Source organism: Lotus japonicus, chromosome 5, assembly GCF_012489685.1.
Source record: "Lotus japonicus ecotype B-129 chromosome 5, LjGifu_v1.2".
NCBI lineage: Eukaryota > Viridiplantae > Streptophyta > Magnoliopsida > Fabales > Fabaceae > Lotus > Lotus japonicus.
Window position 1 is genome coordinate 1,441,962 of NC_080045.1, and position 18,134 is coordinate 1,460,095.

The 18,134-nt window shown below is 33.0% G+C and overlaps 1 protein-coding gene across 1 annotated transcript; it reads right to left on the reverse strand.

Moving 5' to 3' along the window:
• Positions 1–7,675: 7,675 nt before the first annotated feature.
• LOC130717347 (F-box/kelch-repeat protein At1g57790-like) lies at positions 7,676–10,871 on the reverse strand. The gene is made up of 5 exons (XM_057567549.1): positions 10,673–10,871; positions 9,345–9,439; positions 9,179–9,250; positions 9,003–9,077; positions 7,676–8,817 (listed from the first exon to the last, which is right to left on the reverse strand). The coding sequence occupies exons 1-5, from the start codon at positions 10,869–10,871 to the stop codon at positions 7,714–7,716; spliced, it is 1,545 nt and encodes a 514-aa protein (XP_057423532.1). The 3' UTR covers positions 7,676–7,713.
• Between the last annotated feature and the right edge of the window lie 7,263 nt (positions 10,872–18,134).

The window sequence follows — 18,134 nt, forward strand, 5'->3', positions numbered from 1 at the left end:
AAAGAATTAAGTATATACAACTAGTTACTTTCAAAACAAAACAAAAAAGTATGTAAAACACTACAAGTCTACAATTATATTTTTTGAGAAGTGTTATATTCACTAAAGATATAATTTAAATGAACCTTATACATGAGAAGATAATTCTCACTTATAAGCTATTTTTTGAATTAGAGTTAAATTTAATTTATATTCTAATACTCTCTCTGTTTATTTTTATAGAGTAAAATATACTCACCCCCCTCAAGATTTGCAAGAATGACACTCCACCCCATTCTTTTTAAAAATCTACACTCCACCCCATTTTTTATAAAGATAAATTTTAGTGACGAAAACAAATTCGTCACTACTAAAAACTAATTACTAATTAGTAAAAATTTAAATAAATTTAATGCATATACACTATCATACATTAATTTATGAAAATAATTTTACTGAATTAAATTTAAAAAAACCATCCACTCTGTCTGTTAAGTCCACGTCCCATCTATCTCCAAATCATATTTCTCACCACAAACGGCCACCACCAAGCCTTTACTCCCTTTAACACGGCTCCACTGTCCCACAATGTGAAACCCCATGGCACCTTCATGCCTCAAAGTTTTGTTGCGACCTGAACCCCAGAACGTGAATCGCACATCCCTAAAGCCACTTGTTCAACTACTTCTTGTGAATTTCACCCCTTTCAGTTGTGAGCGAACGCTCTGTTGGTCTTAGATATTGTTGGATTTTGTTAAAAACGATGCTCCACCGCCTCGTTGGGCTCTAATAACCTCAGATCCACTTCATATTTTCATAATTTTGTTTCTCTATTTTCTTCACCCATTTGTGTTGCTTTTTTGGCCTACAACCCAATTTTGAAAATTGGAGGTATAAAGAGATTATTTTGATTAAAATTGAATTATTACCAAATATGAAAACACAAGCATGTTTCACTATGTTCGAGATATGGTTTGTAAATCGGGCAGGTGTGCTATTGAATAATTTGCATTATGAATTTACGGAGGAAAAACGCGATTGAGAGAATGAGGAGGATTGTGATGTTTTCATTTTTAAATTTATTGGATTATATTGATTTTTTTTTGAAATTATTGATTAACAATTTAAATAATAACTAATTATTAATGAAAAATATTTTTCGTCACTAAATTTGCCTCTATATAAAATGGGGTGGGATGTAGATTTTAGATAAGAATGAGGTGGAGTGTAATTCTAACAAACCTTAAGAGGGGTGAGTGTACTTTACTCATTTTTATAAGAACTGAACTGCTGTTTCACTTCCCTTTGTATATGGGTTGGAGCACCCCTAGTGCTTCCATAATTCATTTTTTTGCCTTTCAAAAAAAAACATATAAGTTGAAATTGATCAAATTTCAATATAGTCTCTACCTAGATTCAAGTTGCACTAGACTAGGGGAAGAAGTGGGTCATGTAAACATCTAAAAAATCCTTAAGTGCAGTGAAAGTTTTAAACAGCGAAAAACAGAACACACAACAAGGCATAAAAACTGGACAACTACATAGCACAAAATCATCAAATTGTTAGCATTTAAGGTCTAAAAATAGGCTAGAAATTATTCATCAGTTATGCCAGTTTACTCCCATAACATCGTATACTAACCAAAATAGCAGAAATGACGGAGATACGCCGTGCGAGCTTCAGAGGGGAGGAAAGCCCCCGCGCGATTCAGAGGGGTGGAGACGTACAGCCTCTGCGCAAGCTTGAGATAGGAGGAGAGACACCGCACATTCAGAGAGACGGAGACGAGGAGCCTCTCGTGAGCTTCTGATCGATGGACGGAGTCGTGCGATATTTTTAGAAGTTTCAGAGATAGTGGTTCAGAGCACGTTTCAGGGTTTTTCAAGAGTGGGGACCCAAGCCATTCAGAGTCATTAACAGTTGGTTTTTTGATGAAAGGCTCATGAAATTTGTAGAGGAAGAATGGGGGAACTTGCAAGTGGAGGGTTGGGGTGCCTATGTCTTCAAAGGAAAATTAAAGGCCCTGAAGAATAAGTTGAAGGACTGGAACAAACAAGTTTTTGGAGACATCAATAATAGAAGAAAGGATGTGGTGAGAGATATGAATCTTCTTGATGCAAAGGCTGAATTCGAAGATTTAGATGTAGAGGAGCAAAGAAAAAGGAAAGACCTTGCTGCTGATTTATGGAGAATCTCAAATCTACAAGAAACACTGTTGCACCAGAAATCCAGGTTAAAATGGATCAAGGATGGGGATTTAAATTCCAAATTCTTTCATTCCACAATAAATTGGAGGAGGAGAGTTAATTATGTGGTGGGACTGAACATAAATGGAGAATGGATAGAAGAACCAAGAGAGGTAAAGAAGGAGATTAAGGAGTTTTTTGAAAAGAAATTCAAGGATGAACTTTGGGAAGCTCCAAAGCTGGATGGGATCTCTTTTAAACAAATTTCAGAAGTTGATAATGTTCTCCTTACAGCAGAATTCAGCATGGATGAGGTTAAGGCTGTGGGATTGTGATGGTGACAAAAGTCCGACCTTGATGGGTTTAATTTCATGTTTGTAAAAACCTTTTGGCACATTCTACAACATGATTTTAAAAGAGTTATGGATGACTTTCATAGGAACGGGGTGTGGGCGAGAGGGACAAACGCTTCCTTCATTGCTTTGATTCCAAAGGTAAACTCTTCTCAAGGTCTGAATTACTTTCGACCTATCTCTTTAGTTGGCTGCATGTACAAGGTGGTTACCAAAATCCTGTCCAAAAGAATAAAAAGGGTGCTTTACAAAGTTATAGATGAAAGTCAATCCGCTTTCTTGAGGGGGCCGGAGCTTCCTCGATAGTGTCGTTATTGCCAATGAGATCGTGCACGATGCAAAGTGCAGGAAAGTCCCTACCTTGGTGCTTAAGGTGGACTTTGAAAAGGCCTATGACACAGTGAGGTGGCCATTCCTATTTTACATGATGAAGAGGTTGGGCTTTAGTGATAAGTGGATTGGGTGGGTGAAGGGCTGCCTTGAATCTGCCTCTGTCTCTGTTTTAGTTAATGGTAATCCCTGCGACTAGTTCAAGATGGGGAAAGGCCTTCGACAACGGGATCCTCTCGCTCCTTTTCTTTTTATTATTGTGGTTGAAGGCTAGAATGGGCTGGTTAGGCTAGCGGTACAGCAAGGAAAATTCGCACCATACAGGTTGAAAGATAATCAATCTCTAGAGATATCCATTCTTCAGTTCGCGGACGACACCTTATTCCTTGGGGAGGCTTCTATGCAAAACGTGATCCTTATGAAGTGTGTCCTTAGGTGCTTTGAGTTGGCATCCGGGTTGAAAGTAAATTTTGGTAAGAGCAAATTGGCAGGAATATCAGTCAATGACAGGTTTCTTAGTAGAGTTGCGGCTGTCCTCAATTGTTGTCGTATGGACGTTCCTTTTGTCTATCTTGGTTTACCAAATGGGGGGAATCCACGAAGATTGAGATTTTGGGACCCCATCATCAACAAGATGAGATTGAAGTTGTCTTCTTGGAGGCAAAAATTCCTTTATTTTGGGGGTAGGGTGTGCCTCATCAACAGGGTTCTTTCTGACCTACCCCTTTATTTCATTTCCTTTTTCAAGATGTCGGCTGGAGCAATATAAAAGGTGGAGCAAATTATGAAATTTTTTCTTTGGGGTGGCAAGGAGGAAGGAGAAAAGAGGATCGCTTGTGTTAATGGGAAAACGTCTGTAGGCCTAAAGAGGAAGGAAGATTGAGGATCTAGAATTGGGAAAATTTCAATAAGGCACTTTTGGGTAAGTGGAGGTGGAGAATGATGATGGAGAAGAATAATTTGTGGTGCAAAATTCTGCAATCGAAATACAAAAATAGGGTCTCAAATTCTGCTTCAACTTGATGGAAAGACCTGCACATGCTATGCTTCTCTGAAGGTCCTGGAAGTTGGTTTGGGGAGTGTATTACTAGGAAGGTAGGAAATGGAGAAGATGTCAAGTTTTGGGGTGAAAACTGGTTGGGTGGGGAAGCCTTAAAAACCAGTTTTAGCAGACTTTTCAGTCTTTCCCTGCATAGAATCAATCAATTAAGGAGATGGGTTCCTGGAACAATAGAGAATGGAGGTGGAATTTTTGTTGGAGTAGGGAGCTGAGTAATTTTGAGAAGCAAATGGTTGATGAACTATATGAAAAACTCAGTTTTGTCAACCTTGTAGAAGGAAGGAAGGATAATTGGGTGTGGACAAAAAATAAAGAAGGGCTTTTTACCGTTAAGTCAACTTATATTTTTTTGCAGGGAATAGAAGAATCAGGAGGAAACAGGATGTTCAATCAAATTTAGTCATGCCCTGTTCCTACTAACGCCACTACGTTAGCCTGAAGATCCTACTCAATAGGGTTCAAACTCGGGACAACTTGCTAAAACGGAAGGTTATTATTCATCAAGAGGAGGCCACCTGCGCTCTATGCCAGGCTGAGGTGGAATCTGTTTCCCACTTATTCTTCTCTTGTGGAAAATCATGGAGATGCTGGATGGAGATTCTGAATTGGCTTGGATTCCCAGGTGTATTCCCCAATGGAGGTCAGGATCATTTCTTACAATTTGTTGAATGTTGTTCCAAGTCTAACTCGAGGAGACTTGTTAAAGTTATTTGGATTGCAACTGTCTGGGTAATCTGGAGATGTAGGAATGAGTTTATTTTCAGAAATAATAACTCAAATCTAGATAATATGCTAGAACAGATCCAGTTCAAGTCATGGCTTTGGTTGAAGGGTAAAATAAAAAAGCTTTGTTTTTCCTTCTACGATTGGATCCATAACCCAATTTACTGTCTGGATCAATTTGGATGATGGTGACCTTTGTTCTGTTTATTTGCTCTCGGGTGGCCTGGGGTTATTGTTGTTGTGTTATCTTTAGACCCTGCCTTTTGAGTACTAGGGGAGAAATCTTGATGGTTTGGTATTTAGAAGACCCTTGACCTTTGAGTGCTTGATGTCATATGCTTCTCTCTTCCTAACTGACCCACTCTGATGTTATTTGTGATTGTTATTTGTGTTGAGATTATCATGGTTTTGATATTTCTGAGGCTGTTGATGTACTTGTTTGGGGAAGCAATCTGTAATCCAATATGGTGACTAGCTTGTGGATTGGATAAGGCTTATGTTTTCTCTTGTTGTTGTTAAACCTCATTGTCAATTTCTGGTTTGTTGGGATTTGTCTGATGGTCTAGTGGTGATTGGTTCTTATGCCTTCTGGTCTTCTGGTCTCTCTAAGGCTACTGCATCAGTGGATCAAGGTTTTGAAGGTTTCCTCTCTTGTTCGTTGCTTGGGCTGGTTTGCTAGATGGACATATAGATCAAGGATATGCATTTTGACCTTTCTGTCTTCTTTAGTTTTTTCATGTGCCTTGTACTTCTTTCATGTTCTATTTCTTTTTTTCTTGTACTATTTTCGGGTTTGGGGCACCCCTTGTGCTCCCTTTAATTCATTTTGCCTTATCAAAAGAAAAAAAGAGAGTTACGCTCAGGGTTTTTCAGGGGCAAAGTCTTAAGTGAGTGAGATTGATTTTATTTTTTCTAAAGAAAAGTGAGTGAGTGAGTGAGATTGATTTTTCTTAAAAGATGATAAGCTAGATATATAACAAATTAAATTAAAGTTTTAGATATATATAAGTTGTGAGATATTTTAAAAGCACAATATATATATATATATTTTGGGGATTGTGAAAACGAAATACAATTTTAAAATTTAATGATAAGATTGTTTTATTTTTTTCAAAAGAAGAATTTTAAATTTTAATGATATAACTATTTTATGAGATAATTTTTGTAATGATATATTGTATTTTTAAAGATAACTTTTTAAATTTTAGAGATATATTGCTGTGTTTTTAAAGTTAAAAGATTAATATCAGATATTGTGTATAAAGGATTTTGAAATGTAATGATAAAATTGTTTTATGTTTTTCATATATGAGGATAGTGAGAAAGAAGAATTTTAAATTTTAATGGTATAACTATTTTTATGGGATACTTTTAGTAAAGTTATAAGTTCTGCTTTTAAAAATAACTTTTAAATTTCAAAGATATGTTGTACGTTTTAAAATTAGTAGAGTAATAATTTTTTATCTTTTATAATGTGATCTAATTATAAAGAAGATTATTGTTGAAAGCATTTTTTAATAGCGCTTAAACAGTGTAGTGTAAAATAATTATATTTTAAAACGATTATAAATAAAACTTTTTTGAAAGAATTTTATGTAATTTTTCCGAAGCATAAAAAAAGAATTTTATGTATATTTTTAAAGTGTTTAAGAAAAAAAAAAACGTTTTAACAACGACACTAAAAAATATATTTTTTCAAAGCAATTTTTTACAAGGCTTTTTTTTTTTGGTTACTTTTACAAGGCTTTTAAAGAGTATAAAGTAAGAATAATTATATTTTAAAGCGATTTTGAATAAGTGTGTTGAGGAGCGATCCATTGACTCCGGGAGTCAATCTTATCAAAGCTACTCCGCTTAATAACTTGTAATAGGAGATGAATTTGACAAATCTAACCATTGGATTAAAGGTTTCAAATGAGTAGATCAAGTATACAAAATTTCATAAAATTTAAAAATCATTTGACACTTCATCAAACAACTTCAATTTGATGGATAATACATGTTTTGAAATATAAGTAAACATCGACTATGATATTATATACCTACAAATTTCCAATTTAACTGAAATTTGGTATACATGATTATATTATATAATTCAACGGTTAGATTTATCAAATTCATCTTCTATTGCAAGTTATTAAGCGGAGTAAGTCTTGATTGACTTTTGGAGGCAATGGATCCCTCCTCAAGGGTGTTTTATGTTTATTTTTAAAGCGCTTATATAAATAAGCGTTTTAGAAGTGGCATTGTAAAATATATTTTTAAAGCGCTTTTCCATAATTCTTTTAAAGTGTATGATGTAAATAAATTATATTTTAAAGCGCTTACTAATAAAATCGTTTTGAAAATGGCGCTGTAAATTATACTTTTAAAACGTTTATTTCAATAAGTATTTTAAAAGAGGCGTTGTAAAATATATATTTTTTAAAGTGTTTTTTATCTGAAACGTTTTAATATTTTATTTTTCAAGAGGTAATTATTTAAAACGTTTTATTGTATAAGCGTTGTAACAATAATTATATTTTAAAGCGCTTATTATTAAAAGAGATAAATAAGCATTTTAAAAGAGGCGTTGTAAAATGTTTTTTCTGGGATAGTGATAATTCCAAGAATGAATAGAATGACTATCACATTTCTCTGAGTCTCTTGAATGATATAGGGTGTTTTCTCCCCTACTTAATTACCGTCCTCAGTGATTCTTCTCTTGATGGTGAAGAAGATATAACACCACAAATAGAAGCCAAGCCATAATGATATACTCCTAAATTTAGGAGTAGATCACTAATCTCCTAAATTTTGTGCATAAAATCTTGTACAATGAAAAAGAAAATACAAATATCTTGCTACATAAAGTTATCTCATTAATAATTCATTGTTTTATGTGGCAAATCATTAGCATAATCCAGCTCGATTTGTGTCTATGGTTACCACGTGCTTGAAAATAATGCATGTGAAAATAAGAATAGATCAAAATAATAAGTCAAGAGAAAACGTGTTTGAAATCACATATACATAATATGTCAATGAATCATTTCTTAAATAGATATTTTAAAGGGTGTTCAGGAGCAACACCACAAAGTTCTACCAGGGAGAGGGAGTGAACCACAAATTTCCACCAATGACACTTGAGATATCCAAATGCCGAATTTTCTTTTCCTTTAAAAAAAAGACCACAATACGAGGGTTGTTGTATTTAAAAACTGAGAAGAAAACACAATTGCCTCCGGCAAACTCTAGTGGAGTGTTAAAATTTGCAGCGGAGATAACATGAGCCCCTGTACGATCTACAAATAAGGCACGACCACTCAAACTCTCTAGCTCTGTCCAGTTGGGGCTGCTCATGTCGAACTTAAAGATGCGAATATCTTTATACTCACTTGTATAAAGAATTAGCAACACTTGCTCACATGTAGAGTCTCTTACTAGCCTACATGTCTCTGATCTTTTCCCATCATAACGAAGCTTTGGCAACTGCAAAACTAGCCTAATGGATTTGCTATCTCTGAGATTGAAAATAGTCACAGAATCATCGTTCACAACATATAATTTCCATCCAAGAAGCATTATATCCTTAAAAGGCGTTTCAATCCGAGTCCATGACTTATCACTGACCCTGCAAAAACAAAGATGCGGGGTCGATTTAGGTTTACCAAGCGAACCTATCACCACGAATAAGTCTTGAGAATCTGGTGCGTAAGAGAACGAAACTTTTAAATGAGGACTCGCGAGCCTGATTCGTGGGAGCTTATATTTTTCACGAGACACTGGATTGAAAATCCAAAACAAACTATGCCCTGAATTACATCTAATAATAAGGTCTTGAAACATCAACCATCCCTCTTGTGACCGAACTAATGCAGAGAAACCTTCCCAAAGATGAGTTGGGATGAAGGTGCGTTGACGCCGGTTGATGTTTTGTGCAGTGATGTTGTCCAAAAGAGTGGCAGGGTCCTCGTTGCGAATTAGAGAATGAGCTATCGGAAGCAACAACAGAGATGGAAATTGAGGAGAAAGTGGACATCTTGTCTTGGTTGCATCGTTAACTTTGCTTCGCCACGACCGACACACTTGTCGACACTTAAGATAGTCTTTCAGGACTAGCCTTCGTAGAACCAATTCCAACAATTCTGGTGGCAAATCTGACCACTCTCTTCTCTCTCGTGTAGCCGCCATGCTTGAATATGACTGATATTGAAAGGCAACAGCGAAAAAAATCAATAATCAATGATCATGGTGAATACATGGGAGGAAAAACATAATTACACAATACTGGAAAAAAGAACCAAACTTAGATAAGCTATTTGGATTGAACTCTAGTACATATATAAGATTCAATAAAAAAAAAAGGGAAATTGGTAGCACAGTAGTACCTGTTGTTTCCTTTCTCTTAGCTTCAAATTGAACTTCTTGAGCTGGTCATAGTGACTTTTCACCTTGTCTATCGCCTGTTGCATTGCAAATTGCACACATCAAAACAAAAACACACATACCAAAGAGTTATTCATGAATAAAAAAAGAAAAATTATTAACTCCACCATTAACTTACTTGATTGAGCGACTCTTTAGTTTTGGTCAAGTGGTCTTCTAGTTCTACCATTCTCAGATAGTGTTCTCTTTTCTTTTAACAGAAAAACAAAAACCAAAAATCAGAAAAGGATAAAATAATATTAGAAAAAAGAAAGAAGAAGATAACAAGACTATAGAAAACTCACACTAGCAAGAGAGGGTTTCGCTTTAAGCTTCTCATCTGATTCACTGCGCGAAAACGAAAGAGGGGAAGCAGGGCTCGCAGGACTCACGGCGGCGGCTTAATAAAAAGGAGGAATCTATCTATATAAATACATATTTTTAAAAACTCTACTAAATCTGCATTTAATTTTTCTTTTGAAATACATATTTTTAAAAAATATTAAACTAATTTTATAAAAAAATAGCAATATTTGTGAATATTTTATTTATATTTTTTTCAACATTTTAAAACCCATCTTAAAACCAAATATTGAACAAAAACCCATCATATATAAAAAAGTGCAATATTTGTGAATATTTTATTTATATTTGTTTCAACATTTTAAAACTCATCATATTTGATTTATATTTGTGAAATATTTCCTTTATTTTTATCTTTACAAATACGTTAATCTCTCACGGTTTGTTTCTTCAACCTCCTTTATGTCGTTGGTTTCAAAGGCTCATCCAACTCCATCTTTGTCTTCTTCAGGTGTTATATATTGCACAAGTAACTTTATCAATTGTTCTAATCCCTTCTTAACTCTTTTTTTTTAAGGCTTAAAAGCATTTCATGTCCCTGATGTATTAAGTTTGTGTAAATGTTACCCCTGTTCTTTTTTCGTCTATGTTTGTAGACTCCATGTTTCACAAAGTGCACCGTTTGCCCCTCCGTCACTCTGCCGTTTAAAAAGGGTGACGTGGCCCACGTCAGCATCCTACGTGGCATGACACGTCATTAAATGAAAATCAGAACTTGGGAAAAGGAGGTGGGAGGATTTGAACCCATGACCTTAAATTAGCAAAACACAACCATTACCAGTTGAGCTACTGAATCAACTGGTTAAATTACGACCAACATTGTATTTATATCATATTTGCTATCATCATTCTCCTTGTTCTTCTCAAATTCTTCTTCATCATCTACTTTATCTCATCATTTTCTTCATCCCCAACCACATTAAAACCCAGATTTTTCCATCTCCAAGATCAAAGAAAAAAAAACATGCATTTCTTCATTATCATCATCTTCATCCCCAACCAAATCTATTCCCCAACAACAGCATCTGGAACCAAATTAGCTAACAAAACAAAATCTAACATGAAAAACTCAAAATTAACTAACATAGTCATTCATCAAAGCAAGCTGATTTTTTTTTTTCGAACAACTTCATTCATTTTTATTTTTTTAAGTTTAGTATGAAGATTATCAGTACACAAAGAGAAATCAAAACCAATACAAACAAAGAAATAAACGAAGTGCTATTAGAAGTTAGTTTAGGGTAAAAAATTGGACTTCTACAAAATCAACAAAGTACTTTTGGATTTGTCATCTTGATAACAACAAAATTTCCATGTTCCTTGGAGTGAACTTGAGGTCGAAGAACGCCCACAACAAGCTGCTTATTAGGGATTGTAACCATGACTTCAATCCCAGACCCAGCAAGAGCATCCATGGTGGAATCATCCGCATCGAAAAGCTCCACCTTTTGAATCCCATTATCCTTCATCAACGGAACCACCGTCGCCGGTGGCAGCTTGTGGGTCGCTTGGGTTCCCCAATTCACACCAAGCCCTTCCACGCACCACTAGCAACCCATCACCGCTGCCGTCGGAAAACCCAGTTTTCCCCCATTGCACAGTGAATCTAAAAGCTCTCTTCCTCACGATTGGAAGCAGGAGCAAGAGGAAAAATGGGGGAAATTAAAGAAAAATTATATGTTTGATGGTTGAAGGTGAAGTGAAACTGAAAACTTTTGGGTTTATAAAAGAGAAACCGTAACTGTTTTTGGAAGTGGGGTTTGAAGATGAAGATGATGATGATGATGATAAAATGCATGTTTTTTTTTTCCTTTGATATTGGAGATGGAAAAATCTGGGTTTCAATGTGGTTGGGGATGAAGATGATGAATAATCTAAGAATGATGATAATAAGTATGATATAAATACAACGTTGGTCATAATTTAACCAGTTGATTCAGTAGCTCAACTGGTAATGGTTGTGTTTTGCTAATTCAAGGTCATGGGTTCAAATCCTCCCACCTCCTTTTCCCAAGTTCTGATTTTCATTTAATGACGTGTCATGCGACGTAGGATGCTGATGTGGGCATTTAACGGCCACGTCACCCTTTTTAAACGGCAAAGTGACGGAGGGGCAAAGGGTGCACATTTGTGAAACATGGAGGGTACAAACATAGACGAAAAAAGAACAGGGGTAACATTTACACAAACTTGATACATCAGGGGCATGAAATGCTTTTAAGCCTTTTTTTTATTCACTAATGTTTCTCAACTTATTTTGAAAATTGATGGCAGAAGAGCTTGAGGGATGTTTTGACGCTTTCAATAAAAGGTCTGATACATTGAGAGGCAAGGTTGGAAAGAATGCATTTGTGAGATGGATGGAGAGGTGAGTTTCTTTGCAAGAAAAAGGTTATGTGCTCTTTTTATATTTTACTTTCACATTTCACATCCGAAATCTTCATCTTCCTATTTCACTATTATGAGTATTGTTGCTTTCTCTTTGTAAAAATTTGATCTTTTGTTGTTTGTGTTGTTTTAGATGTTCATTAACACATGGAAAGTGCAACATGTTTTTCAATATTTTCATGGAATAACTATAACTTAATTATCTCTTTCTTAATTCATACTTCCTAGATTTTACTTTAATTTTTATGAAGAATGAAATTCATATTTACATTTTTTTTTGTTAATTGGGCGGCTCTAGCATTACCAGGCGAGCGGTCTTACTACCTGGTGTGTGACCCCGTTTACTTGGTGAGCAAATCCTTATCACGCGAGTCATCTCACATGTGGCGAACCATTAGTCATGACTCATTCACCCTATTTCATATATGGGTGGTCTCACACTATTTATGTATTTCTTACGCCATGTTAGCGATTCATGTATTATTTAATCTCATAATAGCGATATTTGTTTTTATAGGCTTAGGTGCCCCACCCACTTTTATGGGCGGATTATGTTTGTATGAGCAATTTAAAATCCATGTATCTAGGGTTAGACACCTCTATAAAATAGGGATGACTTATTATATTATGAATGTTCATCTTGATAATAAAATAGCTAGGTTTATGACTCTCTCCTTAACCGAGTCTTGGTTCATTAGACATAAACATTTTTTATATTTTTTATAGTTAGACTGTAAATTCTAATTTGTTTGTTAACTTAATTTTTTACATGAATGCCCTTAAGTATTGAATATTTATATTTAAAACATAATTATATTTTTATTTTTATTTACGATTAAAATATAATAATTAATAAATATAAAATGAAGGTTATAACTTACTGTAATTCGAATTTGAAAAAGATTCAATTTTTTTTGGTGAAAAAATATTCAAGTTTAAAACACAAGTATTCATTTTTTTTTTTGAACGTCACAAGTATTCATTAGTAAATTAGAAAATATTTTAATTAAAACAAGAGATTCTCTAAAATTCAAAATTTAAATTAATGAACTAAATAAATCATCATCAATATTGATAGTAATTACTAGATTTGACTTGACATCTTATTTTAAAAGTCGATGAGATAGAGACTTTCACATCCTTTTCTCCTATATGTACACATATTTTTTCTCCACTTCTTCTTATTCGTCTTTTAGCGAATGACAACACTCAATCGTTTCTTCAATTTCAATAGGTGCATGTGTACATTTCTTTTCTTCTCTTACCCATGAGATAGTGTATTTTATCTTCTAAACTAATCTTTTAAACATTTGTCTCCAAGGTCTATTATTTCTCCATATACAATTTTTTTCAATTTCAATACCATGAACGATTTCAAGATTATAATATTATACTTCAGGATTTAATTTATATATGTAATCTATGTCTTATACTAACATCATAATCATTGAGTTTTTGGTATTTGTTAAATAATACTTATATACTACATGTCAATAAAAATTATATGAAATGATTTAAATATACTATCAATTTTTTTATAAATGACAAAATATATGAGATTACTTAATTCAATTCTTCAACTATTATTAACAAATTAGATTCAAGTGTTAATATTAGACAAAATCTATCATGTATTTTGCTGGTTTCTGCCTAATTATAATTGATTATTAGAGTTAGATCATGGCTTTAGCGTGATATGACTCACGTTGGATCCTATGCTAGCCGAGAGCTTGTTCTTGAAATGGGATATTCATATTTGCTATATATCCATCGGGGTTTTCATCTCTGGTTTTGGAAGCAGATAGTCTTTTTTTAAAGGATGGGCGAAAATCACCAGTAACATCACGCTCCTACTCGCAGATGATTGTGGAATATTTTTTGGACCTTAGTCGAGTTTTTGCCTCCTGCAATTTGGTTCATGTGAAGTTGTTCGCTAATGTGGTGGCAAACTGTATATCAAAGTTAGCTTTATGTAATTATGTTCATGCATGGGTTGAGGAGGGTCCTCCAATTTATTTTCTGATTAAAGAAGTTTCACTTTATCCTAATAAAATTTATTTGTAAAAAACATGTCTATTAAAAAAAATATGGAAGGTCTTACGATTAAAGGCATATTTAAACTCTTATATATATTATATTTTAAATAAAATTTATTAAAATTAAGGATAAAAAACATGTTTGGCCCTTGATGTTTCAAGTTTGTGCAAATTCTGCCCCTATTCTATTTTTGTCGACGTTTCTACCCCTCATGTTTTCAAACAGTGCACCGTCTACCCCTCCGTCATAAAAATATATTGAAAAATCTTACTAAGAACATAAAAATTATAATGCTTTAAACACTTTTAACAAAAAATGTTACCTTTAAAAAAACACAAATGTTATTATTAAAAAAAGTTTATTAAAAATTCGAATTTGAAGTCCTATAATTATTTGCCAAAAAGTAATCCTATACAATAAGCTTTACCTTATTTTAGAAATAGTCAACTAACTTTATCCTAGAATCTTGGGTCCTTTGGTTTGCATAGCTAGGTTAGATCTATCAGGTGTCGTGTGGCTTGATAGGAACTCATCTAGTTGAACCTGTCGCTGTTTACGATTTCAAATGGGGACTCTCATAGAGGTGTAGACGTTGACATTAGAATTTGTTGATTTGGGTGTTAAAGCATGGTTGCATGCTTGTGGGTTTTTTAGTGGTGGAGGGTTTTGCTGTGGTAGTTGGATTTTTTTTCAGCTTTCTGTTGACTTGGTTACTTTACTCATATTGAGAGAGGTTGTTTCTCAACATTATTTATATATATATATATATATATATATATATATATATATAAATAACTTACATTATTTTTGAAAATAAACTTTATCCTAAAAAATCAAATTTAGAAAACAACTTACTTTTTAATTTATTTTATTTTATTTTTTCATCATATTATGTTAGCTTAAGGGGTAAGTGTTAGAAAGATTCCGGGATCAATCGCTCGCAAGTATAATTTATCTTTCCGATTTACCAAAAAGATACTATAAATTCAACAAAAGATATATATATATATATATATATTTTAAAGATGTTCACACAAGAAAATCAAGCCCATGTTCGTCCTCTACGAAACTTAACCTGGTCAGCAAACGACAAAACAGGATCCTCTTATGATTAAATGCAAGTCACACCAATTTTATATATATATATTGATAATTATGAAAATAATTACCAAGTAAGTTATCATTCTAACCCCTTAATTTTATTTATTTTATTATTATGATATTAAATTGAAATATCATGCGTAAAATTATCATTCTAAAGATATTTCCAAATTAACATTAACAACTATTATTTTTAAGAAAATATTAATATATAAATTCATAAACAAACTAACTTTCTTACGGTATAATTCATTAAATATATATTTCTAACAAACATTTATAAATTTATGCAATTAAAAAGTTCTTTAAAAAATATTGGTGCAAATAAAATTACAAAACTTAAAAAAAGATAATACTACACAAATTTAATGATAAAGTCACCCGTGCATTGCACGGGCATTCAACTAGTTTGGGAATGAAATCCCTGAGTGCCTCCACCAATTGACACGTGTCACTTGCGGAAACGTACCAACGTCTCTAGGGTTTAAGGAGAGAGAGTGAGAGCTTGTGAAATTTTATTTTTTATTTTATTTTATTTATGAGTGTGATTTTCAATTTTTCTTTGTAAGTACTATGTTTGAGTGGACAAGATGGTTCAATCACAAAACTAGTGAATTGATTGACTACATTAGAAGGGTAAACGTAAAATCAAACTAATCTAAAAAACAATCAAAGATTGATGATATTGATAGAGAATCTTTTGTGAATCAGTCAAATTTTATATTTTTTTTAAGTTTAATGTAGATTTAATTCACTTTTACTCTCTTATTTATTGGTTTCGTGAAACTGATTCTCCTACTTTTTTCTTCATATATTTGGTTCCCTAATTTACTAGTTTAGCGGTTTTTGTCCTTTATTTTTCCAATTTTAGTCATTTAGTTGTGTTTTTCTTTTTTTTTTGTGTTTGATTCTCACTATTTTGATCTCCAACTTTTTATTTGCAAAGTTTTCTCATAGAGCAATGTAATTATGGTTTCAACATTAAGTTTGAGGTTAAATATGTTTTAGATCTGTCATATATAGTCAAATTCAAATAGGCCATTAGACAAAAAAGTCTCATATATGTATTATGACATAATGAGTGATTATTTCAAATATATTTTTAGGAACTAGAAACTACGAATATAAATGCACTTCTACAAATTAGAGATTGGAAACATATTTAACACAATTATAAGAAATTTTTGGAACAATAACTTTTTTTTGTCGATCATCATAAGACAATGACTCCCACCGCAATTTTTTTGTAATTACTTTTTGCATATCCAAATTGAATAATTATATTTACACACCCATTAAAAGAAAAAGGTGTTAGGGTGTGTCAAAAACAAGAGGGATGTGTAAAATTAATATTTTTTGGGGATGACACCATGCTACCCAAAAGATCCTCTTTAAGCCCATCAACCCAACCTTTCAATCCATGGGCTTCATGAACCCGCGTTCACACGAAGAAGAAGAACATTGACAAAAAAAATAGAACAAGCAGAAGAACCTTCTAGTATTGGATATATCCAAATAATCTTGGGTCAATCCTTCTACAAATAAGGTGCCCCAGCAAGGTTTTTTCCTTTTTTTTTTTTATTAAACCTCATACCTGATTAAGGGGATTTAAGTATATAGACAAAAAAAAAAATAGAATTAAGTATACAACTAGTTACTTTCAAAACAAAAAAAGTATGTACAACACTACACGTCTACAATTATATTTTTTGAGAAGTGTTATATTCACTGAAGATATAATTCAAATGAACCTTATACATGAGAGAAGGTAATTCTCACTTCTAAGCTATTTTTTAATTAGAGTTAAATTTAATTTATATTCTAATACTCCTTCTGTTTCTTTTTATAAGAACCGAATTGTTGTTTCACTTCCCTTAGGAAATATAGTTAATGTAGTTAGTAACATTAAATTTGTTTTCAATTTATATCAACTTTCTAAAATTACCTATAATTCACCACTACAAAAAAATGTATTTTTAGTGGCATTGATATTGTTAAGTTGTGACATTTATTAAATGCCCCAAGTGTCATTAGTGGCATTCACCTTTAAGTGCCTCTATTACAGGTGTCACAACTGTTTTGTGGCATTTTTTGCTTAAATGCCGGTTTTTGTATGCCACAAATGCTTCTGGCATCTTCTAAATGCCAAAAATTGAAACTGACATCTTTTTAAATGCCACAAACTACATATATGCCTCATTTTATCAATAATATTTTATTTACTTATATATTCCTATTTTTATACTTTGTAGCTGAAATCCTGTTATTTTTATTTTTTTGAAAATGAAATCCTGTTATCTTTTATAGAGAAAATGATTAATTAAAGGAAAATATTCTTAACAATCAATATAAGCTCTACCTTCACAAGAGAAATAAACAAATGAGCATGAACATGAAAGGACATATATGGTTTCAACATCTGAATTTGAGTACATAAAGATTGAACTATGAACATGAACATGAAAGGACATATATTGCAATGTTCCCTTCAATAGTATATCTTCAGAAAATTACTCATATAAACAACAGAATGAACTATGTCTATACCTATGAAATAAAAATAGCATTGAAAGTAACAAGGGGCCGCTCATCAACTGTCGGGAAATCAAATCCGACATCAGACCTAGATGCCAATAGTTGCCTTCAAAGTTGTAAATCTCAATGCTACCTTTGCAAAAACCAAAACTAAAATCAAAACAGAGCAAAAGGGTGAGAGGTATCACCCATTAACTTCTTAAAAAACCTATATTCATCCAAGCCATAAACAAAAAGAAAGAATAGGCATTAACTATACAACCAACTTCATCAATTATAATTGGATTTTTGCTCAGCCATGCTCGCATGCTTACTTGTACACATATACACACACTGAAATTGATTTAAAAGGCATATCTGTCTATGCTTTACATAAAAAGTACTAGTAGTCAATGCAGTTTAGTTTTATTGTCATACTGTCTCTATTCTTATCATCTTATAGTTAGACGCTCTTGTCCTTACAATTTAGCAGTGTTTATTAGTTGTCATGTTTTAAACAAATTAGGTCAGAAAAGCAATGCAGTACATTAGAAACGAAAGCACCCAAAAAGCAAAACAGAACCAAAAACCACATAATGTTAAAGCATGCCCCAACTAAGTGAGAATGAGAATTACAAGAACCACAACTACTATACTAACCAAACCTCAACAAAAGGTTCCTATATATTTAG